The sequence below is a fragment of the Engraulis encrasicolus genome, chromosome 5 (genome assembly GCF_034702125.1).
Source record: "Engraulis encrasicolus isolate BLACKSEA-1 chromosome 5, IST_EnEncr_1.0, whole genome shotgun sequence".
Classification (NCBI taxonomy): domain Eukaryota; kingdom Metazoa; phylum Chordata; class Actinopteri; order Clupeiformes; family Engraulidae; genus Engraulis; species Engraulis encrasicolus.
Window position 1 is genome coordinate 37249515 of NC_085861.1, and position 27995 is coordinate 37277509.

Genomic DNA, 27995 nt, shown 5'->3' on the forward strand with positions numbered 1-27995 from the left:
GCTGAGGACCGCTAGGGCTGCGTTTTGTCGCTCTCGGTGTGTGTGAGGAGAGTGCAAATTACCCCCTTTGGAAATACAGAAATTGAGGTGAGTTTTATATCATCCATTTTATCTACGATATCAAAGCGAAATGTATACAATTGAATTGATGATCATCCGGAATATTGGCTATTTATGGCAGTGTTGGTATGTAGCCTACATCTTGTTTATCAACGAGAGAAAAAACAAACCCTGATCATTTAATCGACGTAGTTTGGTTTTATGGTCGGAACACAATGATGTGGGAATGTAGCCGAGGCTGTGTCATGGCCGTTTCGGGGAGAAAAGCATCCTCCATGGCCGCGGAGGAGGCAGCGGTGATGCGGCGGCTGGTATGGTAGTGCCCCCTCCCTCTGTCCTTCCTTTCCCCCCACGGCCTCCATCATCCCTGCTCCGGTCGATACTCCTACTGGTAAATAACACAGAGATGGAGGATACTCGCACTTGCTTGAGCTGATGTAAGCAACCGAAATAGCCGTGTATTTAGTATTTCAGTATGTTATTGCTTTATCTTGACATTACTGGGCCTGCTACATTCTAGAAATTCCCCTAGATTCATCCAAGGACATTGTGGATACGAGGGCGCATAGTGGGGCTAAATCAAGTGTAAGCGAAGTCCGTGTTCCATTAGCCGATTGGTTATGTCTTATTTGTTCTTGCTTGTCTCTCTCTAATGGCATTTCTACGGATGAGAGTTCGTAATGGGACATTTGGTTACTGTAGCTATTTTATTGGCGGACGTGTGCAGAGATGCGGACGGGAGATGGAGGCAGGGAGATATATCTTGTTTGACATCCTTTTGCTCCTGTCGTTCAGTGGAGCGGAAGAGCTGAGATGTGCTGCGAATATTCTTCTGTAATTGCTAATTAGATTGCAAATGTTTTCCGGGTCTGACACTGCATTATACCCGCCCTGGATTTGGCCTCTTTGGTCATTACAGCCGACCGGGATGCATCTGTTCTCCCAAAGCAGCCTTTTCTGGATAGGCCTACATTTTTTTTACCCCCCTTTCCATAAAAATAAATAAATCTTTTTTTGTAGACTGAGCTGTGTTTGACTTTCTACATTTACCTTCTGAGTAAATGTGACATTTTGCAGTATCATTTTTTACTGAATGATATGAGATGTGACAAGAGTCTATTATTCCGATATAAACCTCTATGTAATATGATCCACCTGGGGCCTGTGTGCCTCACATTAGGCCTGTCTAAATGCCTACCGTACAAACTTCTAGTGTACTGTGGCAGAAGCTGCTCTCATTGGAATTGTATACTACATGGGGTCCTGCTGCTCTGAATGAAAATGACTGTCATGGTGGGGTCGCTTCTATGCTGTCATCTGTAAGTGAGTGTTATGTTGTTAGTCTTGTGCCTTGTGTGCTCCCTCTGACCTGTATGCTTTTCTTGCCTTTCAGGACCTGCACAAGGCCACCATGTGACCAAGATGGCAAGTGGTGGCCGTGAGCTGTCTTTGTTCACTCTGTAAACACATTGATTTGATTCCACGACCACAAAAATCGTAGTTTAGCAGTATTTCCTGAGATCTAAAGTCCATAATCTGCACCATGCATTCGTCCTCCTCCACCCGCTCCTCCGTTCCCCCGCGGCCCCGCCGCTTCGAGGCCAACAGGCCGTCCGACTCCAAAGCCCCGGGCTCCGGCTCCGGCGCCAAGAGAGAGGACAAGAACATGAACGCCAAGCCCCCTGCGGCCCGGTCGTCCCCTCGTCGCGTCACGCGATGCGCCCCCGAGTCATCGCGGATCCGCTCGGCCACCCAGCCCTTGCGCAACTCTGCCGCCGCCTCCGCCGCCAAACCCCTGGTGGCCCGGCAGCAGAGACACGCTGCCCAGACGGCCGCGGCTAACGCCAAACCCAACAAGAGCGCCGGCCGCCCCCCGCTGCCCAGCCTGCCCAACCTGCCGCCCCTGGCGGACCCCAACTGCAACGAGCCCAGCCTGCCGTGCCTGTGCTGCGACGGCCGCTCCCCTCAGGACAGCAACAGCCTGTTCAACCACAACCACAACAACAACAACACCGTCACCATGCGCCACCAGCTGCAGCTGCGCACGCCCTCCAAGCCACAGCCGCAGCGCGAGAGCCAGGCCTGGCAGCGCCCGCCGGCGCCGGAGGTCAAGGCCAAGGTCAAGGGTAAAGAGCAAGCTCGTGCTCCTGAAGGTCGCGTCCTTGATGGCCGATCGCCTGAAGGTCGTGCCAGAGAACAGCCACAGCAGCAGCAGAAGAAGGAGGAGACCAAAGAAGCCGTTGCCCAGGGTAACAAACAGGAAGAGGAAAGGTCATTGGCGGAGGACAACAAGGACAAGCTGGCGGATGAGGAGGACTCCGACATCGAGGTGGCCGTCAGCCCAGACGTGGACCCCAACGGAAACGACCAGGTGGCAGTCGTGGAGGACGAAGATGAAGACGATGACGAAGAAGAGGATGATGAAGAGGAGGAGGATGACGAGGATGACGATGACACCCTGGTCCCCTCGTGCTGTGATGGGCCGGCTTCCATGCTGGAGTTCTCCCTCACCTCCTCCACCACCTCCTCCTCCTCCACCTCCATCAGCAGCTGCTCCGACCTGGAGCTCGACGGGCCCGACTCCTACTCCCTCTCCCCCCCGGAGGAGCTCCCCAGCCTGGACTCCTCCTCATACACCACCTCCCCCTCCTCGCAGCCACACATCCTGCCCCTGGACCTCCACCACCACCACACCCAGCTGGGCCGCCCCGTGTCCCCCTGCTCCCCAGACGAGGGCTACCCCTCCGTGCCCTCCTCCCCGTCCTCCGACGACTCAGACGACAAGGCGGAGGACGCCGACGCCGCTCCGTACAAAACCACCAAGCGCGGCCTGCTGGAGTTCCTGGACTCGGTGGACGAGCTGGGCAAGCTGGAGCGCTTCTACCAGGCGGTGCAGGTGGTGCGCTGGGAGCTGGACGACGAGCCCGGCCTGAGGGACCGCCTGGACCACCTGTACCGGCTGGAGAAGGTCAACCGGCAGGTGCGGCTGTTCCACCTGGCCCGTCTGCAGGAGGAGGGCGCCCTGGAGCTGGACGAGGAGGAGGTGGCCGGCATGCTGGACGAGATGGGCAACATCGACATCCCCTGGAAGCTCTACAAGAGCGGTGGCTCGTGTGACTCGCAGGAGTTCTCCGACGCAGGGGTGGACGTGACGGGCCCGTCGGATCTGGACGAGCCGGAATCGGAACCGGCGCTCCCGGACTCGCTGGGCTCCTCTCCGCTGGACTCCCCGCCTCCGCGACCCCCCAAGCCTCCCGTAAGGCACGTGAGTGCCCAGCATCATCAACCCGACACGCGTCACACCTACATCAACATCAGCAGTCGCGGCATGTCCACCGTCTCCTCTCCCATCTCCCCAGCCTCCTCCTCCACTGCGGTGAGCCCGACCACCTCCACGGCTGCTGCCGCGTCACACCACACCAGGAAGCCTCTTCCCGCCCCTCCTCCCCTCCCCCCTCCGCCCCCCTGCCACGCGGCGCTCCCTTACTTCTCCCTCTCCTCCTCCTCCTCTGCTGCTGCCTGCCTGCCTGTAGCCCCCTCGCCCACTCCCCCCATCCCCCCGCCCCGCACGCGTCACCTGGCCCGACGCGAGGCACTCAGGCTCCAGCAGCAGCGGCAGGCCGAGAGCTCACCTGTCTCTCTACCGCCCCCTACCTCCAAACCGCCGCCTCTGCCACCGCCCCCTGTGATGCTGCCGCCCTCGCCCCCCAAGATCCCACCGCCCCCCTCTCTCCCACCCCCACCCTCTCTTCCCCCTCCTCCCTCTCTCCCTCCTCCTCCCTCTCTCCCCCCTCCGCCGTCCTTCCACGCCCTGGACGTTGAGATCCAGAAGCTCCTGGCGCTGGCTGGTCTGACGCAGGCCGAGCTGCTACGGCTGAGCCCCGAGCTGGGCGTGTGCGTCGGGGCGACCCTCGGCACTGGTGGACAGGAAGCGGAGGAGGAAGTGACTACTACTAGCATCGCTCACGAACCAGAGCCAATCAAGATCGGCCGCCGCAGAGACAGTGCCACCAAGACCGTGGACAGAGACCGGGAGAGGGCTGGGAAGTACCATGCCAAAGGGAACGAAGGGGTCTGGGTGGAGGGATGGGCCGACGACGGCAAGCGCTTCGGAGGACTGGAAGCAGATGGCCACCAGAACGATGATGACAACGATGCGTACGGAGACCGCGTGAGCGGTGACGCCAAGAGAGGCGGCCAGAGGACGACCTCCTTCACCGAGATGGCTCGCCGACGGAGGCAAAATGGCGGCGGCAGCAGCAACGCTGGCTCTGGCTGCAGCTGTGGATATGGCGGCGATCGCAGCCTGAGCGGAGGCTCCTATTACAGCACCGGCAGCAGTAGCAGCAGCAGCAGCAGCAGTAGCCGCAGCCCCCCCTGTGCCCCCACCCTCGCCCACTACGACTACTCTGCTGAGATACCCGACACCCCTCCTCCTCCTCCACCGCCACCGCCACCCCCATGCCCCCCCACCACCGCCAAGCTGCCCCCCAGACTGCCCACCACGGCGGTGGGGAAACGCTGCACCCTACCCGCCAACGCCTCCCGGCCCGACCGCTTCGACTGGCTGATCGCCTTCACGCCGGACACGGACGCGGCGGCGTTGGAAATGAGGAAGGCCACCGGCGGCGTGGTGCCGCCATCTAAGGTCAACGCCGTGGCCGGGGTGACGCAGGGGGCAAAGGTCAAGACCACCTTTAAAGAGCTGCGCAACCGCAGCAAGCAGCAGCAGAGCTGTCCGCCCAAGCTGACCAATCAGGAGCCGGAACCCGACCCCACCGTGGCCACGCCTGACCCCGACTTCCTGTACAACCTGAAGTGGCGTCGCGAGAAGGAGGGGAGCGGCGGGACCCAGTGGGAGTACACCTCCCAGGCCGAGGCCTCCTTCCTCCAGCCGCCGCCCACCCCCGCATCACTCTCTCTCTTCAGGGAGATGAGGCACCTGTCATTGGAGGCCGACAGCCAGGCCCAGGCACAGCCGCCACAGCCCATTGGCTCGCCCGCTAGTGAAGAGGACCGCCCTGAACGGCGCATTGGTCAGACAGCTAGTGAAGATGAGCGTCCTCAGCGGCGGTTTGGCTACTCAGCCAGCGAAGAGGCCCGCCTCTCAAAGCCCATTGGCTGCTCAGCCAGTGAGGGCAGCCTGTGGATGATGGCAGGAGAGAATGGTGGACGAGAGACAGAGGAGGAGGAAGAGGAGGATGAAGATGATGAAGAAGAGGAGGAGGTGCAGGTGAGAGGAAGAGCCGACGGAGGAAGGACTCGGGAATCACGATCAGCAGGTGAGTTGGTGTGTGTGTGTGTGTGTGTGTGTGTGTGTGTGTGTGTGAGTGTGTGAAATTTATGATGATGAGGTGAGTGTGTGTGTGTTCCTGTGGCGTCACGATCATTGTGTGTGTGTGTGTGAATGTGTGTGTATGTGTGCGTACGTGTGTGTGTCACTCTGCTATCACGATCGTTAGGTGAGTGTGTGTGTGTCATGTGCCATGATTTTGAGGAGTGTGTGAGTTGTACGGCAGTGTCATATCAACAAACACTAGAAGTCACTATAATAATACTCCAACAATACTGCAGTCTTTGTAAATGACCTTCAGTTGGACGACAAGGCTATACAAAAACTAGCTTTGGCTCAAATACAAAGGTTGGACAAAGAAAAGATTTTACCCTGATGAAAAGATTATAGAAATAACTAGCGGAGTCTGATCGAAGAGAATGAGAGAGTGGCAAAAAGTAATTATTCGTGTTAGCCTGATGAAGAGACTAAGAGCTTAGGACTATGGGTAACCTGAGCCAACAGATGCTGCAGACTTACACCGCATCAGGGCCAGACCTGGGCCAGCTGCAAGACATACTGTATTGGATGGATATATTGCCGCACATGAGTCAAACAGCGCCAAACCAAGACTTTGAGTCTGATAGAGCCAGCAGTTCTCTGGTCTCTTGGATGGCTGACTGTGACTCATGCCTTCATTACACCTAGGTGATATTTGTGGGATACATATATTTTGAATATTTTAATATCAATTTTATATTAAATATTATATTTATAATAATATTTGTTATCCGTTTACATATAAACACGATATGTGGATTAAAAAAAACACCATTGCGACAGGTGTATTTTAGAAATATCTACTGATATGAAATTATGCATTTTAGGGAGCTACAAAAGGTCATTTTACAAAAATATCCGTATACGTATGAAGCAGGGTCTTATTCCACATCTGGGCCAGACCTGGGCCAGCTGCGAGACATTTTAGTTGGATGGATGTAGCCCCCCACAATGAGTCAGACAGTGCCAAGCCAAGATCTTGAGTCTTGATTGAGCCAGCAGTTCTCAATATCTTGGATGCATTGGAGGACTCGACTGTGACTCAGATGCAGGCTGGAGTCATCTTGGACAGGCAGCAGCCACACGTGACTCATCAGCATTTGGGTGGCACTCGGTGCCCCTGTGCCAGATGGGCATGTGACGTCACTGTGCCATGCCGTGGCATGGTGTGGCGTGGTGTGGTGATCACAGAGCGTTGTCACAGATTGGGCGGCATTGCAGAGATTTTGGAAGTTGCTGCTACTGTCCGTCTGGTTTGTCACTGCAAGTGATGTCATCTCTGCCTAATAAATCATTCATGCCCTCTGCAGGCGTGAAGGACAGCTCAGGACAGCTCCGTCAGTACAGCACAACTCAATATATAGCCTCACACACACCAGTACAGGCTGAGCCTGTACATCACGCAGCACATTTTGAAGTGTTAATTCAACACCCAGAGAGAACAGGACCAAATAGAAGAGTTTCTAGTTTGACTCTCTGAGAATTGCATTGCTACAATGCTACTGTAAATGTGACTGTGCATAGAGCCCAATGTCACACCTACACCTGACGAAGACCAGACTGGTCGAAACGTTGTGTTAATAAACCGGGAGCAGCAACAGTGTGCAGACCTTCCTTCCTTTCATAGAGCCCAATGCACCAATATTGTCTAATACAGGGGTCCCCAAACTTTTTTCTCTGGTGGCCACATTATCGTTCCAGACTGATTAGGGGCCGGGATCAATCATGTGGGCTTTATACTAGGCCACTGCGTGTTATAATCATAATTTCTACCTCAAAAATAGTTCATCATTACAAGTGATTTGCAAAAGAAGTGAGTACTTCACGTTTTTCAATTTGAAATACCACAGGTATTCCTTTTAATTTCTAATAACCATGTAAAAATAGCAAGGAAAGGTTAGAAAAATATGGTGATTGACAGTTTATGAGTGATACAATAGAAATGGTAGACCTATTTATATGTGTGTAGGTCTATTTATATAACAGTGAGATGAGAAACTATCAAGACAAGATAGGATTGCTTCTTTGGGGCAGTTCAAATGGTGAGGTGCAGATAGGTGGAGGGCCGGTCAAAGGGGCGTGGCGGGCCGCATCCGGCCCCCGGGCCTTAGTTTGGGGACCCCTGGTCTAATACATCATGTGAAATGTTCACTAATGTCCGGGGCATACTGTATCATTGAGCGTACCCAATAAACAATAAAAAGTCACACACACACACACACACACACACACACACACACACACACACACACACACACACACACACACACACACACACACACACACACACACACATATATTTTGTTTTTTAGGAAATAATTTCAGGCCCAATTGGAATACATTCAGGGCCCACACATGGGTGGGCCCCAGTCCACAGTTTGAGAATCACACAGAGTCCAATATCTCATATCATTGTTGTCTGTGTCTGTCACAGATCCCAATTCCCCATGACGTTATCAGTGTCTATCACAGAGACCAGTCCCTCTCTCACTACTATTGTACTTTATGTCACAGAGCCCCAATGCCTTTTTATATTACTGTCTGTGTCTCTCACAAAGATCTGCCCTCAGGATCTCATGCAATCCAGTGACGTGTGTGTGAAATCACACTGACATAGTGGTACTCTACTCTACACAGTATATTTAATGAATACAGTAGTACTATGCACCAGTGGCATTTCTTATTTGTCACATTGTGTTTACTGCCATGTAAAAATACAAATTTAGAGATGTGCCTCACAAATATTTTAACATCATTCATACAAAATAACCCTGTACACGTACGGTACGTATAGTCAGCTGTTTAACACTATATTGTATACACATTCATGTTCAGCAAACTTATTTTTCTGAAGATAGCATTCACTAGAGCTAACAATGTAATGAAATTTCAATAAGAAATTCAACAATTATTATTTCATCCTATACCGGTAATATTATCTGCAGTTTCGGCCAAATGCTGGAGAAAATCCAGGTTGGTTTGTAGAAAAGACCATCCTACTAGCCATTTTGACCCATTAGTGAGTGTGTGTTTGGCTAGTAAGATTAACATCTGTAAGCCATTTTGGCTGGTGATAAAAAATTCTTTTATTTAGAGCCTTGCTGCAGTATATATACTACGTCTGTAATATTTTGTAGTTGGGCTATTATTAAGGGCTACAGTGCAAGGCAACAGAGCTGTAGTATCTACAATAGCACAGTACAGTATATTACCATCTCTCTCTCTCTCTCTCTCTCTCTCTCTCTCTCTCTCTCTCTCTCTCTCTCTCTCTCTCTCTCTCTCTCTCTCTCTCTCTCTCTCTCGCTCTCTCTCCTTTCTGTTCTTTACATTTGTTCTCCTTGTCTCTTCACTGTTCTCTCTGTTCAGCACCGTACAGCTCTAATTGTGTGTCCAGCTGCTCAGTACATATCTGATTTAATGGGTCATGATTTCATCACCATCCATCCATCCATCCATCTCTCTCTCTCTCTCTCTCTCTCTCTCTCTCTCTCTCTCTCTCTCTCTCTCTCTCTGCTCTGCTCTTCTCTTCTCTTCTCTGCTCTCATCTCCTCTCTGCTATGCTCCTCTACATTACTCTGCACCACTGTCTATGCTCCACTCTTCTCTCTTCTCTCCTCCCCTCTCCTCTGTGCTCTATTCTTTTCTCTGACCGACTGCCATTTTCTGCCTCATCTCTCTGGACTGTTCCATCAGCCCCACTGCCTGCCTGCCTGCCTGCATCGACCAGTATCATATTACACACCCACAGCCATCGCCCGCTGCAGCCCTCCTCAGGCCCATATTATTCTCATAGCTATAGCCCATATACACATGGACATGTGCGCACGCGCGCGCATGCACGCACGCACGCACACACTGCAGTCCCCGGGCCCATATTACACATAGCCATAGTCCTCCTCGTACAGCCGTGGCCTTCCTCCTCATCTTCATCCTCCTCCTCCAGCAGTGGGGTTGTAAATATCACCTAGCTGCTGCAGGGTGGTAATGGCTGTACCCCAGCAACCCCTTAGCGGTAAGCACCGATGCACTGGCTGGTGATGCAGTATAAATAACACTGGCACCACCACGTAGCTGTTGGCCAGCATGTGCCATGATATACTGTCCATGGAGTTCAGAATGCAATTTTTATTTTGCATTGCAACTAGTTACTTATTCATTCAGATTTGATTTGTGGGTGAGTATTAAAGCAATTATAGTTTCGATTTATAGCCCCAGCCAAGTTTTCAATGCGTCTGCAATTTACTTAATGATTTTTAAGTAGTACAGTACAGTAAAAATGTACACGTTATTAATAGATTAATTCAGATAAAAATATTGGTGGGCTTATTAATACAGATAAACGGATGAAGTAGGAAAATCTGCTGAAGGATTACTGCTTATGGCCTTCTGTTAATATGGGTGTGTATAGCTTTAAGAATGACGTAGGCGGGGCATTCAGCTTCTCAGCCTATCACAGGCCCGCAACTAGGAAAAAACAGGAAAACAATATTATGCATTTATTAACAGAGATCAGCCGAAGGTATGGTGGTTTCTACTGTTCTCTACCTTCGTTTATGGCCATACTCGAGCTTATATATATATATGATACATTTCCTTAATTTTGAATGTGCAGTTTACCTTCTGAGCAAGAAACGGGAAGTGTAATGTGTCTATCAAGCGATTTATTGTGTAAAGAACTTTGTGACTCAGCATTAGCCAGCGTCCTGCTCACTAACTAAACTGAACTGATATTGAAGTGACGTTTCTCTATAAAATATCGATATCATTCATATCGCGAGGGACACCGTTACATTCTCTTTCTTGAAAGTAGTTAAACCTAACCCGTTGTGACTTTGACTGTAGATTTAATTCCAAATCTGCGGAGACACAATGTTTCAGACCTTTGACCTATAGTATGTCAATGCGATGCAATTGCAAACAATGACCTACAGTAGGCCTACGGTGCACAGGGTGGTGGGATGATCTGTTTCGGATAGATCTGTCTGTTCTTGGGTTGTCAAGGCATCTTTCAGGCGCTATTGTGTGTGTGAATTGCACCAGCTCCCTTCAGACATCACATCCGCACACGGGATAGTCGGTCGACTTTACACTGTCTAACCTCCATGACTGCCTGTGTATGCTTGTACTTTATCGTCAGGTGTGTTTCTCTTTCACATGGTTGCCGTAATCTGTGCATGGGCTGGTGATGGATTGTCTAATGGGGGTTATTTCATGCATTCTCTCTCTCTCTCTCTCTCTCTCTCTCTCTCTCTCTCTCTCTCTCTCTCTCTCTCTCTCTCTCTCTCTCTCTCTCTCTCTCTCGATGACACTAACATTTTCTCCATTTCTCTCTCTCCCTTCCTCTTCCTCTTGACTCATGTCCCCTCTGCTGTTGCTTCCGTTGCTTCTCTCTCCCTCTCTGTCTGCATCCATCCATCCATCCATTCATCCATTCCTCCTCAACCCATTCCTCCTCAACCCATTCCTCCCTCCCAACATCTATCCATCCATCCATCCATGCCTCAATCCCCCCTTTTTTGCAACTTCAAAATACTCCATAATCCTCCCTATCTCTCCACATTGCTTCTTCATGCCTCCATACCCTGCTTACTGCCCCCTGTCACTGTCCCCGTCCCTATTCTCTGTCCTCTGTCCCTGTCCCCATCCCCCTGTCTCACACCCCGGCCCTATGGGGTCACATCGCTTGCTCCTTGCCGCTGTCCCTGCTACCCCCCCCCCCCCCCCGCTTATTGCCCCTGGCCCTCTGCTCTCCCTGCCCCTGCTTCTGCCCCTGCCCGTGTTGCCCTGGCGTAGTGCCCCCTCCCTCCCGATCGCTTGCTGGTTCCCAAGCGCCCCCTTCTACCTACTTCCTGCACCCCTCCCCCATGCCACCCCCCTTGCCGGCGGCCACTGAGGGCCCCCACACATCCGCCTCTGGCTCCGAGCTCGGCCGGGATACCCCGCCACCGCCCAACCCTTACCTGGGCCACCAGAACCCTTACCTGGGCCAGCCTCCCTCTCACCTGGTCAAGCCCAACCCTTATCCGCCCTCTGACAGCCTCAGTCACACCTACGCCGACTCTCTGTACCGCTCTGCTCTCAGCCACTGTGCAGATGACTCGGTGTTCCTCCAAGAAGACCTCAGTAGCTATGTAGACTCCCTGTACCTGGACGATGCTCTCTACAGCGAAGGGCCGTCCGCACGCGCTCACCACCACGACCATCACTGGAAGAGAGAGGCTAACAGCCTCCCATTAAGCTACAGTGCACAGCCCCAGTATCACCCCCAGAGGGAGTCTAGGGAGTCTGGCTTTAGCAGCGACAGTGGAGTGGACGAGGGTAACGATGGCAACACCACTCCATACAAAAACATTGAAATGCTGCGCTACGCCAACGCCCAGAAGGGCCAGAGTTACCAGGGTCACCCAGAGCCAGGCAGTGCAGACCCCCAGCACGAGATCAGCCTGGCCCATGAAGATGACCCACGTGTGGCTGGCCACGGGGTGATGAGAGATGACCCGTGTGTCATGGGTCTGTCCCTTAAGGATGACCCCTGCGTGTTGTGGGACTCGGTCGCAGACCAGCTGCAGTGTCTGGGCCCGGTAGAGCTGGACACCCCCCCTCCCCTTCCCACCTGCTACCTGTACCACCCCAAAAACTGCCCGCTGCACAAGGGCGCGCCCCCCCGCCTCTCCCCCGTGGGTGCCATCTCGCCCCCGCACCGCTCAGGCCCGCCGGGCCCCGGCGTGGACCCCTCCCGCCTCTGCTCCCCCCTCTTCCCCCGCAGCCACACGCTCCCCGCCCTGGCAGCCCCCCTCTACTACCCCTACCTCTACACCCCCCCTGCCAGGGCTCCGGGGCCGGGGCTCGGGCCGTACCCCCCCAACACCACCCAGCAGACACCACCACCACCACCACCACCACCGTCACGCCCATACGCCCTGAGTAAGACACCTCTCTTCTGGATCTATTCTCTTGCTCTCTCTACCTCTGCTGTTCGCTGTCTACGGCTGCCTTAAACATGCTCACTCACTCACTACATAGTTGACTATGTGCAGTAGGATCCAGTGATGAACCAAATGGATTCATTAATTACAGTTCAGTGCCACACATTCCAAATGTCATGGTTTTACCTGTCCAATTCAGCCAGTTGATTGGCTGGTTGAATGATCACCTGATTGAATTGGACAGGTAAAACAAGGTCAATTGGAATGTGTGTCCCTAGATTGTAACTAATGAATCTAACTAATTTTGCCTATCACTGCGAGTTACCTCACTAACTGTATTCCAACAAGGCGTGAGTCTCATCATTGGGTTGGCTATGTAGTGTACTATACAGTATGTAGCGTGAGTTCTTGTTTTGTGCTCGTCATAGTGCTCTACATAGGATTGTATTGGGCACTGTGTAGTGAATGAGTGAATGCTGCTGATTCATTCAGCCTCCTGTACATCACCTCTATCTCACACCACACTCCGTCTGTCTGTCTGTCTGTCTGTCTGTCAGTCTGTCAGTCTGTCTGTCTGTCTGTCTGTCTGTCTGTCTGTCTGTCTGTCTGTCTGTCTGTCTGTCTGTCAGTCTGTCCGCCTCTGCACAGCTCTCAGTATGACCATTACTGTCTGTCAGTCGGTCTTTCTGTGTCTACCCTGTGTGCCAGTGTGTTTGTGGGGGTGAATCTCTTGCTTTAAATGTGTCTGTCTGTCTGTCTGTCTGCCTGTAGGATCTAATCTTATCTCCTGTAATCTGATCCTTCACTAAAGCAGTGATGATGATGCAGTGAGACGACCGCTAACCCAGATTATCGCCCTCATGCATTATTATCATCATCATCATCATCTGTGCCATTTACATCTGTCTTCAATGGTGCAGCACAATTGCTCCTAATCTTCTGCCAAACACTAGCCTGTCTAGCCTACCTCCAAACCAGTGTTTCTCAACCGTTTTTGATCTCAGCATAAGCCTGCAATCGCCCCCTTGACCTCATCATAAGCCTGCCAACGTCCCCTTGACCTCAGCATAAGCTTGCCAACGTCCCCATCAGTATTAGAAGAATAAAGTAGACCAGTGCTCCCCAATTGCAACTGACCCCCCCCCTCCTGGGCGCTATCCCCTTCTCAGTGTCCACCAATGGCTCCCTAGTGCCCCCTGGGGGTCTGTAGAGCCCCTGTTGAGAAACACTCATCTAAACACTAGCTTGTATACAGTAGTCTTCTTTTCTGTGCCACTGTAGTAGTCTGTGCATCCCTCTGTAGCCCTATGTTGTGCTGTCTATATAGATGCATTAGTCTGCATTTATATAACGGATGTCAGTTGGCTGATGAAACTGAAGACTCGCGTCTGGGAGCATGTTTGTGTTACCTCTGCTTCTGTCATGTCTTAGATGGAGTTCTTTAACACGTCACCTGTTCTACCACTTCTACCATCCTCTTGTGTACTGTACTGTATATGTAAATGTGTGCAGTGTTTTGGATTCCAAGAGTGTAACGAAAACATATCCTATGTAATTTACCAAAAGGTGTTAAAACTCAACCATCAGAAAAACATAGAGAGAATGTTCACCCTACAGAAAAACATCTAGAGGTTTCTACATATATGTATTGATGTGATGAGACATATGAGCTCATCGTTTCAGATTTCTCCCATTGAATGTAAATTCCCCCAACTCCCTGTAGCAGTGTCTCATTCGCTAAGCCCCTGTCTATGTCCCGCCTCCACAGTAGTGCATATCGTCTCATTGGCTAAATGCCTGTCCTTTGCCCCACTCTTACAGCAGCAGCAGTTCATTGGCTAAATGCCTATGTTTGTCCCGCCCCCACAGCAGTGCGCAGCGTCTCATTCGCCGGTTCCGTGCAGAAGGCTGAATCCTGGATGGGAGATGATGAAGGAAGCTCCACCTTGAGGGGTCCCGCCCTGTCCTCTCAATGCCAGCAGGAGAAACGAGGTGAGCGTGCGTGCGTTTAGCGTGCGTGCGTGCGAGCGAGCGAGTGAACGCGCCTGCTTGTGTGTGTGTTCCCCAGCCTGTCCTCAATTCCAGCAGGAGAAACGAGGTGTGTGTGTGTGTTTGTTTGTGTGTGTGTGCGTGCGTTTGCTTGCATGTGTGTGTGTACCCCAGCCTGTCCTCAGTGCCTGCAGGAGAAACAAGATGTGTGTGTTAGCCTGTCCTTTCAATTCCTACTGCAAAAATGAGGTGTATGTGTGTGTGTGTGTGTGTGTGTGTGTATGTGTGTGTGTGTGTGTGTGTGTGTGTGTGTGTGTGTGTGTGTGTGTGTGTGTGTGTGTGTGTGTGTGTGTGTGTGTGTGTGTATGTGTGTATTAACTCTGTTGTTTACTCTGTGCCTCCTCAGCTCTGGTCAGTGCGGTGAGCCTGGCAGTGGAAGCCATCTTATCCCAGTTCAACTCCTCCCGGACATTGGTGCAGAAGGTCTGTCTCACCCTCACCACGTCTCACCCTCACCACATCTTATACTCGGTCTGTCTCACCCTCATCTCGTCTCACTCTCCTCATGTCTCACCCTCACCACGCCTCACTCTCATCTCTCACCCTCACCACATCTCACTCATCATGTCTCACTCTAAACACATGTCTCATAATCAACACGTCTCACTCTCATCTTTCTATCTCACTCTCACGCCTCCTGTTTCACTTGGTCTACCACTCTCCCCTCCATGTCTCTGTCTGATTGCACCTGTCTGTTTCTCATCTGTGTGTGTCTCTCTCTCTCTCTCTCTCTCTCTCTCTCTCTCTCTCTCTCTCTCTCTCTCTCTCTCTCTCTCTCTCTCTCTCTCTCTCTCTCTCTCTCTCTCTCTCTCTCTCTCTCTCTCAATAAAGCCCAGTGTACTATGCAGACATTCCTATGGCCATGCATGTATTGTAAATGTTGTGTTTTGTGGAACTGTGAGGTATCTTTTTGTTCTCTAATACTTGTGTCTGATGCATTGTTCAGCATGAGCTGAGGAGCCAGGTCTGTGTCGTTGAGTAATTTTGTTCCTTTTGTCTTCTCTTTTCTTTTTTCCCCCTCCGTGGTCCCCTCCTCCTTCTCTCCTCCACTTCTCCTCTTCCCTTCCTCCAGTCTGAGTGTCTAGATAAGGTATTGACGTGGCCTCTTTTCTCATTAGATTACAATGCCTTGTACACTAACCCCCCTCTCACCCACTGTGTTTGTCTCTTATCTCCCTCTCCTTCTCTCTCTCTCTCTCTCTCTCTCTCTCTCTCTCTCCCTCTCTCTCTCTCTCTCTCTCTCTTCTCTCTCTCTCTCTCTCTCTCTCTCTCTCTCTCTCTCTCTCTCTCTCTCTCTCTCTCTCTCTCTCTCTCTTTGCCACCCTTCCATACTCATTTCTCTACATATCTGCCTGCACTGTTTTTATCTGTCTAATGAATCTGTTCTTTTTAAAAACTCTCTCTCTCCTCTCTGCAATCCTTCCACCTCCTGCTTAATGTTTGTGTTTTTTACTCCTCCCTCTCTCCTCCATCAATTCCACTCTGCTCTCTCCTTCCCTTCACTCCTCACATCTGTCTTTCTCTTTCTCTTAATTATGCCATCTTTCTCCATCCACCTGCCTCCCTCTTTCATCTTCCCCCACTTCCTGTCTCTCTCTCTCTCTCTCTCTCTCTCTCTCTCTCTCTCTCTCTCTCTCTCTCTCTCTCTCTCTCTCTCTCTCTCTCTCTCTCTCTCTCTCTCTCTCTCTCTCTCTCTGCGTCACCAGGCCCTCTCTGGTGACAGTAGCATAAACCCCACACTAGGCCGCCTGGTGCTGCAGTGTCTGTGTCCAGCTCTGCGCAGCCTGCTCTGCGACGGCCTCAAGCCCCACCAGAGTGACCTGATCGCGGGCCGGAGGCCAAATTCACCCTGGGGATTGGTCCAGGCCTCCACCAAGCCAGGTAAAACACAGGGTCACCGGCTACTGGCAGGCCGCCTTCTTTCTTTTATTCTTTCTTTGTTTTTGTGCCTACATCCCCTGCCCTGCTTCTCTCCTTCCCCTCTCTCCTCTCCTTTCCTTTCCTCTCCTATCATTCTCTTGTCCTGTCCTCTCCTCTCCTTCCCTCTCTTTCTGTGCTCTCCTATCTTCTCCTCTCCTCCCCTTGTCTCTCCTCTTCTTTCCTGTCCTCCTCTTCTCCTTTCATCTCCTCCTCTTCTCCTTTTATCTCCTTCTCTTCTCCTCGCATCTCCTCTCCTCTGTTGTTCTCTCCTCTCCTCTCCTCTCCTCATCTTCTCCTGTCCTCTGCTGCTAGTGGTCCCTGTGGGCTTTGAGTCACGTTTGACTTAGTCATTGCTTGCTGCCTCTTCTCAAAGATGAACTTCCCACTCTCTCTCACACACACACACACACACACACACACACACACACACACACACACACACACACACACACACACACACACACACACACACACACACACACACACACACACACACACACACACACACACACACACACACACACACACACACACACCAGTGATGCTGGTGAATAGAAAATGTTATCTATTCAACATAGGCTACTTTTTGTTGGACAGGGCATGTCACGTTATGGCATCGTGAGTGCAACTGTTAATCAGTTGAGAAAGGCTCTGCAGCCTACGTGATCATGTATGGATCTTTACATTGCAGTCATCTAAGATTATGAGAGTTCACGCATTGTGTGGGCTAAATGATCATTTGCGCTAGAAAGACAAGCATTGCCTATAGTGGCACCAGGCAGCGCAGGTTGCGTTTGTGTGATGCGATTATCTTTCCCAAACTCCCAAATTAACTGCTTGGTCTCTGTTGAAGGAGGGGGTGGCCTTGGCACCCTGTCCCTCAACTTCGGGATAGGATAAAGTTAAACCAATTTCAGTTCAGGAAAAGGACAGAGCAGAGGAGTAGCCAAAAAAGTGTTGTAGGCTACATTGCCACTATGGGTGTTTTCATAGCCTACCTGGTCCCTATCAACCATTTAAACGAACTTAGACCTGCAGCTCAGTGTTTTCTGTGATGTGAAGTGTACCCAGACCCCTCGGAAGTGAACCATGCTGAGACCTTTATTGACGTGATTGTGCGTTGCCAATGACGCTAGGGTGTTCATAAGACGCACGGCTACTATTTTCAAAGGCGGGTCGGGAAGCGGGCCGGGTCAATATTTTTTCATAAATATTTCTTGCGGGCGGACTAGGGAAAAAAACGGTCGGGTGTGTGTCTTGTTTTTTCGTCGGCCCGCGCATCACTGACACACAGACACACACACTCCGACAGATACATTTAAGCATCCATCTAAGCATGCTACCATTTATTTTGCATCACGAGCAACATTTTGCCATAACTAGGCCACTTAAATCAATAGACTTGTTTGGCATACTGGCCCTGTCGTGGCCTAGCGGTAGGGCGCTGGGTTGCTGCTCCGGGGAGCCAGGTTCGATTCCGGCCAGGGTCATTTGCCAATCCTTCCCCGTCTCTCTCTCCCCACTCATTTCCTGTCTCTCCTCCACTGTCCTGTCAAAAATAAAGTCAAAAAAATCTGTTTGTGTGTGTGCGTGTGCGTGTGCATGCGTAGGCGTGAAGACCCAGGCTCTGTACAGTCTCCAGTGTCGAGTGGCTGAGCTCCCCCAGCTGAGAAGCAGCCAGCAGCGTTTCAATGCCTTCCTACTCGGACTGCTCAAGTAAGCACACACACACATGCACGCACACACGCATACACACGTTTCCCGCTCAAACTGCTCAAGTAAACACACACACACACACACACACACACACACACACACACACACACACACACACACACACACACACACACACACACACACACACACACACACCTACACATGCCCTGCTTGGACTGCTGAATTTAATGGGAACACAGACACACACATGCACACACGCACGCACACACGCACACACACACACACACACACACACACACACACACACACACACACACACACACACACACACACACACACACACACACACACACACACACACACACACACCTACACATGCCCTGCTTGGACTGCTGAATTTAATGGGAACACACACATGCACACACGCGCACACACACACACACACACACACACACACACACACACACACACACACACCTGACTCCTCGTCCCCAGTGTATAGTAAAGTCATCAGTGCTATGACTGAGAATAGGAGGTGACAGATGATGGGAGAAGACCTGTCAAGTGTGTGTGGGTGTGCTTTTGTGCGTGCACGTGCGTTTGTGGGTGTGTGTGTGCGTGCACATGCGAGCGTGCGTCTGTGTGTGTGTGTGGGGACGTGTATGCGCGCGTGTGTGTGTGTGTGATTTGAGAGACTCTAAAATGTTGTTGTGTGTGTGATTGACAGATTGTAAAATGTGTTTGTGCTCTTTTCTGTTTCCAGTGTCAAACTACTGGATTTCTGGATCTCCCACCTGCAGACATGTAGTGGTATGTGTGTCAATATCCCAAAACAGTACACTAGTACATCACACATACTACTCTAGTAGTCATTCAAGGGCCACTTCACATTTTATAACAATCCTCCGCCATACTATGAACAGAAACCAGGATTTCCCCCTGCACTTAAAGGGACACTGTGTGAGATTTTTAGTTGTTTATTTCCAGAATTCATTCTTCCCATTCATTAATGTTACCTTTTTCATGAATACTTACCACCACCGTAAAATTCTAAGTATTCATTATGACTGAAAAAAATGCACTTTTCTTACATGAAAAGGGGGATCTTCTCCATGGTCCGCCATTTTGAATTTCCAGAAATAGCCATTTTTAGCTGCAAAAATGACTGTACTTGGGCCTTACTAGAAAATATTAGTTTATTACTTCGTAAACTTTCATGAAAAGATCAAATTTGGCAATGGGCAGTCCAGTTTCAATTCGCAGCATAGTTGCAGTACCCTTTTTGACCATTTCCTGCACAGTGTCCCTTTTAGGCCTACTATTGAAGGGGGCCACCTTTACAACAGACGCCACCTTCCCTAGGTCCCCTGAAAATATTAGGGCTGTAACGATATTGTATCGAACCGAGAAATCGTGATTATGGAGAGTCACATTACTGTATCGTGATGCAAGAGGGAAGAATTGTGATGCACCCTTTCAAAGCCTTCAGTCTAGAAAACAATGTTGACAAATGTGTAAAAAGCAAGTGAATTAATTTAAAAAGATACATTTGAAGATCGTGGGGTGCATCGAACCATACGTCAAAAGTTGTGATACAAACCAAATCGTGAGTTGAGTGTATCGTTAAAGCCCTAGACAATATAATTGTATGAATGTAATTTCTAAGATTCCTTTATAAAACATGAATATTTCATGTGAAACTGCATAAAGTTAAAATTATGTCGGGGGCCAGATAAACATAAACGGCCCTCGAGACACAGGTTCCCCACCCCTGCTCTAGTAAAATACATCATATCAACACTGAATTATGCAATGCATCACCTTAACATAATTAATGTCATTGATATGTTGGTATAAATATACAATCTTTCTACTGGGCAGTACAATGCAGCGGTATTGGTTACCCCGCTAATTTAGCAACATATCCAATACTTATAACTACCACTGTATGTCAGTAAAACCCACATACAAATAGAATCCTATATAAACACTGTTACAAAGTGCTCAAATAAACACTTTCCATCTCTATCTCTCTCTCCCCCCCCCCCCCCATCCCATCCCCACTCTCTCTCTTCTTTGCTTCCCTTCTCCCTCTCCCTCTCTCTCTCCCCCGCCATCTCTCTATCTCCATCTCTCCCTCTCTATGTATTTCTCTCCTCTAGATGTCCTGGTGACGTTCTACCGCCCGGGCTCCTTCCTGCGCCTGGCGTCCACTTCCTGTCATGCTCAGTTCGAGGAGCTGCTGTTGCTGCTGCAGCCGCTCTCGCTGCTGACCTTTAACCTCGACCTGCTCTTCCAGCACCACCACTTGGACCCTACGCCTGCCAACCACAGCCCAGAGCTGCCCAGCTCCACCAACCACAGCCCAGAGCTTTGTAGCCCGCCCAATCAGGAGGCCCCGGCCTCCTCCTTCGGGCCCGCCTCCCGGGGACGCCGCCTAGAGACCGTCTCCGAGCACCAATCGGGAAGAGCAGAGGAGTCCGATGTGGCCAATCAGAGCACGGGCCCCTCGAGCCTGGCCATGCCGTTGGCCGGCAGCGGTGGTCAGGCGTCGTGCCGTGGCCCCGTGCGCGTCTCGGCTCTGTCCAGCCCTCAGCTGCAGTGGCTTCGGGAGAAGGACATAGGCATGGCGCCCCCGCTGGAGGAGACGGGCTACAGCAGGCTGTCGGAGCAGGCAGGCCAGGTGCTGCAGCAGGGCTGGGGGGCCATGGTGCGCTGGGGAGGGCGGCTCGGACAGAACTTCCAGAACCTAGCGCAGAGCTCACAGACCACGCACAGGTGGGAAGAAAGAAAGTGTGTGTGTGTGTGTGTGTGTGTGTGTGTGTGTGTGTGTGTGTGTGTGTGTGTGTGTGTGTGTGTGTGTGTGTGTGTGTGTGTGTGTGTGTGTGTGTGTGTGTGTGTGTGTGTGTGCACGTCTCAATACCCTTCCTCCTCAGTTTCCCCTGGCCTCACTCGTTTTGATCTCATCAATGATGTCTCAGCACAATACATCTTCATTCAATACCTCTCTGCAAAAATCACAATTCACAAGTTACTCGCTCGTATGTAATCAGGGTATTGAATGGTTGACGAGCCCCGCAAACAAAGCTGCTGTGTGCTGCGTGACAGCAGGGACACATTTTTGTTTCATTCATGGGAGAAGGTTACAACACTAAGGCATGGGGCTGAAGGCCATAGGAAATTACAGAGTACAGAAATGTAGCTGACGTCTGTCTGTATGTGTGGGTGGATGTTTTCAGTGGTTTGAGTTCATGCTGCCCATTCACAAATGTTATCCTTTTTTTTATTAATTTTTACCATCACTATTATTTTCTAAGTATTCATTATGAATGGGAAAATTACACTTTTAATACAATAAAAGATGAATCTTCTCCATGTTGGCCATTTTGAATTTCCAGTAATATACATCTTTGGCTGCACAACTCAATGTACTTTGGTCACAACAGTAAATTCGTATTAGTTTATTACTTAGTAAATATCCATGAAAAGATCAAATATATGAATGGGCAGCAAACATTTTGAAAATGAGTAATTATATTGCATACTCTATCTTTGAGTGTGTCTAAATATGGTAACGGTATGTCTATTTCACTTTATGGTGTGACAGCTCAACCTCCCTAGAGCTCTCCAACCAGGACCCAGGGGTCCTCCGCTCTCAGCAGCCCCAGGAGGAGGCCTCTCGCTGGGCCGCTGGCGTAGCCGTTCCCTGGGGCTTGGAGAGGCTCTTTGGAGCCTCCAAGATCCCCGCCGACCCACTCGCCCAGAGCCCACAGACGCCACATAGGTAGGAAGACATGGACAGTGTGTATGTGTGTAATGTAATGTAATGAAATTGTGTGCGCGTGTGTGTTTGAGTGGGTGTAAATATTCTGATGGTATGTCTGTATCCCTACATGTAATGTAATGGTGTTATTACATTTTGTCATGTATTTAATAACTCCTTATAGTAAGTGTAATTAAATCACAAGTTATTTATTTATACTATGTTATTATATATGGATAGAAGCCCTCTGTCTTGTCTCATGCTGTATTTGTTCATCCTCCTGTGTGTGTGTGTTCGTGTGTGTGTGTGTGTGTGTGTGTGTGTGTGTTCGTGTGTGTGTTCGTGTGTGTGTGTGTTCGTGTGTGTGTGTGTTCGTGTGTGTGTGTGTTCGTGTGTTCGTGTGTGTGTGTGTGTGTGTGTGTGTGTGTGTGTGTGTGTGTGTGTGTGTGTGTGTGTGTGTGTGTGTGTGTGTGTGTGTGTGTGTGTGTGTGTCCAGGCGTCCGTCCCAGTGGCTGGCCCCCAGTGTGTCTGTGCTGACTCGCATGGTGAGCGGGGGACAGCCCCCCCTACCTGACCGCATCCTAGTGGAGGGCCAAAGGTCAACACCGTCCCCCCAGGAACACCCACGACCCCCTCACAAGGAGACACCGCAGCCCCCACACCGGCCCAAAGGCACCAAGTGAGACAAAACACACACACACACACACACACACACACACACACACACACACACACACACACACACACACACACACACACACACAGGTTGGGCATTACAGACACAGCAGCAAACACTAGAAAGCCTAAACACTTGTCTGTGTTCCTTTGCAGTTTTGTTAACTTCTTAATGTTCCCTGCTGTCACTTTGGATAAAGCAGTAGTCATTTACATTCAAAATGTAGCGTAAGTTACATTAGCGATGTCTCTGTATCAATAAGGAAATACACCCCTATGATCATTACTGGCTGCGATGCCATTTATGTTGATTGCCATTGTCAGTCCTGTAGGCCGTGTCATTGTGGGTTTGTTTGACTCAGCTGTCAAGCTGCTTGGGTGACTTGACAATAATGTGTACCGGTAATGGAATTAATCAGTGATTACTTGGCAGGTGCATATGGGGCAAATAAAATGTCTGCTCTACCTCTCCAATTTTTTGGTTTTGGCCCGCCATCCACCCATATTTCCTGTGATGTTCCATAAAATTTCTGTGACCACGTCAGTTTGGCTAAGATGGGTTTCTCGTCAAATTCAAATCTCCTTCAGAATGGAAGCTGGTTAAATTCCAGCATTCCCAATGGCTCGATGGGGCGGATTTAAGACGAAAAATGCACTGACTCTGCAGAGGGCAGAATTGTCTGATTGAATACAGCTTAGACCTCTAGTATACAGATGCATTTTATAGACATGGGTTAAACCCACCCTCTTAGACCTCTAAAAATACGTAGTACATCTCGGCCAGACTGAAAGCTGGGAAGAACTTTGTAGGTAGCCGGCTACTGCTGATATAAGTGAATGAACAGCAGCAGTCATCAAGGCACAAAACAGCCACAAATCTGCAAAAGTCAAACAAGCCCGTAGTGCACGCATGACTGTACAGTAGCAGTGATCTGATTGGTGTTCTCATCTGTCCATCAGGGCGGTGCGAACGCTTTGTGACCATTCAGGCACGGGGGAGGAGCTGAGCTTCGATAAGGGGGAGGAGCTTGTGGTGCTGGGCAGCGTGGATCATGACTGGATTCGCTGTCGTCAAGGAGACAGGGAGGGCCTCGTGGCCATTGGCTACACCTCCCTCATCATGTGACCTCTGCTGACCTCCTCTCATTGGCTCTCAAGGTCAAAAGGCGGCGACGGTCCCAACTCCGAAATAAATGAGCAGATAAACAGACGGATGATAATGTAATGTTGTAGTGCAGTAGCTCGTAGATGTGTAGTGTCTCTCTATCTCTCTCCTATCTCCTATTGCCTGGCTCGTCATGTGGAAGATGTTTTATGCTAATACTGGCATTTGTCTTAAATAATGTTGAAATAACAAACATGCTGTATAAATTATACATATATTATATGAAGATACAACTGGTTTTCCAAGATAGATAGACAGATAGATAAACAAGAAAACTAGAGTTTAAAAAAATGTCATCTAAAAGTCATCTTATTGGTAAACAATTATTTAGTAATAATGTAAGAATGGAAAACATTATTGAACACATCGTAGGTCCTTTAGAAAACAAAGAAACAAAAAATATATATATTTAAAAGAAAGTCATACATTTACAAAAAAAAATACACTTTCAAAGGAATGTATTTGGCAAATGCATAAATCACAATGAGTTTAGATGTTATCCAGTGAATGCTACCTGAACCTTATGCACTGAGTGATTGAAGAGAAATGCACTTACCACATAATAAATAACGACCCCGGCCTTTAGACGCCCGCCCTGTCTGCCAAAACACCTCCGCTCTTTCACTTTCTACTCTTTTGCTGCACACAAACAACAACTATCTCTTGCTATGTCAGCTTGGTGTGAGTCAAGAGAGTGGGGTGTCTCTCTCACTGTGTCCGCTTGATCTAGTCGTGTGAGGGAGTGATGTGTTTGTGGACCTATTATCTGCTTGATGCATCATTTCTACCCAACCAAGCATCTAAAAGCCTAAAGAAGCTAAGCGCATTACTAAAGCCAAATACATAAGTAAAGCTAAATACGTAACAAAATACAACACAAATGGCGTGGCAAGTAACCGTCTAAATGTGTCTTTCCTCCTCAAAAGCACCCCTATTGCATCATACTTATTAATGAACCTTATTCATTGTTATTTATTGATGAGCAATCATTGTGATTTATTAGTAATCTATCATTGTTATCAGTAGAAGTAGTATTATGGGCTGTGGTGTGATGTTGAGTCTTCATGTTTATCCTACAACACTCATTTATTTGGCCTGATCGTTTAATTGGTCTGATAGATTCATTGGTCTGATTGTGTGATGGTACGGTAGGCATCATGTGGATGACGAGGCATACATACTGCCATAGTGTGTGATGGAGGACCGGCTCACGGCTTGGCTAGCTCTCGTCTTCCTGTTTTTGATCATCGCTATTCTTTTATTGCTTGGTTCCATCATGATCATCTGATTGTTCCTGATTTGATTCGGACTTCCTGTTATTTTGTCCAACCTGAAAATGCGTGTATAAAACACGGTCACCCTGTAACACACAATGTGATCTGTATTTTTCCTGATTTTATTTGGTTTTGACCAATCACAGCTCTGTTCGATTGGTTTGTAATAGCTACCCTGGGCAAACAGATGAGGTCCCCAAAACTGGAGCCCGTTTCTCGCAGTTAGCAACTTGGTAGGTTGCCAATGGAAATTTCATTGCAACCCAGATAGGAAAACTAGATGCCGTGTTCAGCTTTTTGACATGGCATAACCCTGGGTGCTACCGTCTTAGGATGGTATAATTACATCTTTCATAGATCTTAGAGCCACCTACAAGCTTGCCAGAATTGGCAGCAATATGCCAGCTAAACTTAGCGCCGATCTAACTCCAGCCATTCGTTCCAATACAAACGGAGTGGTCACTTGCTTGATCAAAACTGAATTAGCAACGGCGCTGTCGAGAAATGCACCTCTGGGCAAACAGATAAAGTCCTGAGACTGCAATGTTATTCATTAACACTGGCACTGAGGGCACCGGACAGTTGGGACTCAAAAACAAATCTGCTGTCTGTCTTGTGACAAGTCCTCCAAGCAGATTGCTCCTGACGGGCCCTTGTTAGACGGCTATACCAAATTTGTCCAAGTCTCTCTCATTCTGTACTTCCCTCAAAATTCTCCTAAAAAACAAACAAACAAACAAGCAATAACCAGCCCACCTGTGCTGACAGGTTCTTGGTGGATTGCGGTTTACCTGTATCCATTGTTCTCCAGAACCCATGAAGCAGCCAAGGTGACCTTACAGCGACCTTGTGGTTGTTGACTGGCACTCTCCTGAGGAGGAAGAAGGGGGATGAGGGACAAAGGCATTGAGGAGGGACTTTGGGTAGTGTCACAGCATGTTCCCTTGTTAACTACATATGGTTGCGAGTTGAGTTCAGATGCAGCCTATGACTTTTTGGGCAGTGACGAGGGACTAGGGGAGTGTCTCAAAATGTTCCCTTGTGGACTGCATAGGTTACGAGTGCAGATGCTGCCTACAGTAGGGCTTTGGGGGTGTGCCAAGCACTTTGTACATGCCCACCTCAGCTTAGCCTCACTCGGTTTCTCGTCATCAGCTAGACACCTGACACCTGATCTCAGCAATCAACCACAAAGGCCATGCTGCATCTCTCTCTCTCTCTCTCTCTCTCTCTCTCTCTCTCTCTCCCTCTCTCCCTCCCTCTGAAGGTCAGAAGTGTGGTGGCGTTGAGGGGAGGATGTTTTGAAGCTCTGAACAAGGTCTAGCATTGCTCAGGTGGTCAGGTGGAGCTTACTGTACTTTGGTGTCCCTTGATGTCCCTTGGTGACAGGGTTGTCCCACAGAGCCTCACATTAGCCAGCTGGATTTGCATGTACACTACCATGGCCCTTCAGCAAGCTAACTGCGCCCATTTACATTACTAAATCTAACTTTGCCTGTTCACATTAGCTGTGTTAGCAGCAGTGCCCATGACTGCATCTGGCCATGCCCACATTATTGTGCCAACCAAAGATTCTGTAGCACTGAGCTCCATTCTAGAATCTTTGGTGCCAACACACCCACACAGTCTCCGGCTGCTGAACTCCCAAAGAATAGTCGCCATGACGACTGACTTGGATAACCACGCGCCACAGGACGAGGCCATAAGAAGCAATGACTCAAATCAGGCACGGGTGTGATTGTGTATGTGTGTCGTTATTTTCTTGGGTATTTATGAGTTCAAAATGTGTAGTTTTCATTTGCAATGGAGTGGATAGTAGAACTTTACAGTACATTATTATGTGGCACGAGCAGTGTTAACTGCATCAGTATAGGCTTTGGGTTTCAGTACAGATCATGGCCAACCTTGATCCATTGGATTACAACCCAGTGCCACATATTCCATATGACCTGGTTTTACCTGTTCAAATTCAGGTGAATGTTAACTTGACCATATACCATCTGGCTGCGTTTCACCAAACTACATACTATGAAGTTCCGGTTTCCTCACGCAACCATCTGAGGTTGGTGAAAGTGAGTTATTCCTGAAGGGATGAGCCAATCAGGATTGGCGGGGTGGGATTTTCCATAGACGGGTGTGGTAAAGGCTCTTCTGCCTTCTGTCGCTCTCAGCTGTGTCATGGGTCGAGTTCAGCGTGAATGGCTGAAGTAGCACGTCAGTAAAGATGAGAACAGGTTGTTTATCCAATCCCACGCAAGGATTTTTGATAAGGAAAGTCATTCGAAAACAAGTTGGTTGTGGGGATACCCAGATGGTATTGTGAAGATGAAGGTGAAACGTACCAGCTGGCTAGAGTCAGGTCAGGTGATTACCTGGTTGAATGACCACCTGGGTGAATTGGAGGGGTAAAACCAGGTCATGTGGAATATATGGCACTGGATATTAGGCTAACTAATGAATCCAGGTTGCCCATCAATGGTTTAGACTAGATTTTGGGGTTTGGGGTCTCTGCCGCAACAGTGCAGAGCATCTTCGTTAGGATATCTGGTGCTTGTTTTTAAAGGTCTTGTGGTGGTTGAGATCATATGCAGAACCTGCTCGTTGTTAATGCTCACAGGTAACTGATTTCTGACCACCTTTACCTCTGTGGGACTTGCTGCAAAAACTGGTACATGAACATCAGGAATTCACGTTTTTCTTGTTTGTTTTCTTGGTCTTTTACATCAGTGCATATTGCTATAGCTGCTTCTGTGGGTATGAGATATTATTGAAATAATCATGGAAATGTGTTCCATACTTCTGATCGTCCGTTTCTGTGGCTCGTGGAAACCTTTCAACTGTTCTCTCCCTGGCAGGTTGTTTTTTTCTCCTTTCTTTTGTTTATCTCTCTCTCTATCTATCTGGTGTTGTGTGTGTGTGTGCGTGCGTGTGTCTGAGTATGTGTGTGTGCCTGTGTGTGTGTGTGTAACTCTCCCTAGTGTAGCCTGCGAGTAGCACTGTATTATGTACTACTGTTTGTCCTTGCAGAGGCACTCACGCCAGTCAAGAACCCCTTGTCCTGCATGTGCTTGTTTGTAAATATACCAATAAAGACATAATATATACTACCCATGTGATGTACATGATTATTATAGGCTTAATATATACTACTATA

General features: G+C 49.3%; 1 protein-coding gene across 1 annotated transcript; it reads left to right on the forward strand.

The window, feature by feature from the left end:
* Nucleotides 1-27948, forward strand: rusc1 (RUN and SH3 domain containing 1). Its single transcript, XM_063199888.1, has 14 exons — nucleotides 1-87; nucleotides 1454-3535; nucleotides 3818-5342; nucleotides 11186-12316; nucleotides 14188-14310; nucleotides 14714-14790; nucleotides 15440-15457; nucleotides 16074-16248; nucleotides 17898-18003; nucleotides 18728-18774; nucleotides 20127-20742; nucleotides 21572-21748; nucleotides 22224-22406; nucleotides 23363-27948. The coding sequence occupies exons 2-14, from the start codon at nucleotides 1604-1606 to the stop codon at nucleotides 23526-23528; spliced, it is 6276 nt and encodes a 2091-aa protein (XP_063055958.1). The 5' UTR covers nucleotides 1-87; nucleotides 1454-1603; the 3' UTR covers nucleotides 23529-27948.
* The last annotated feature ends 47 nt before the right edge of the window (nucleotides 27949-27995 follow it).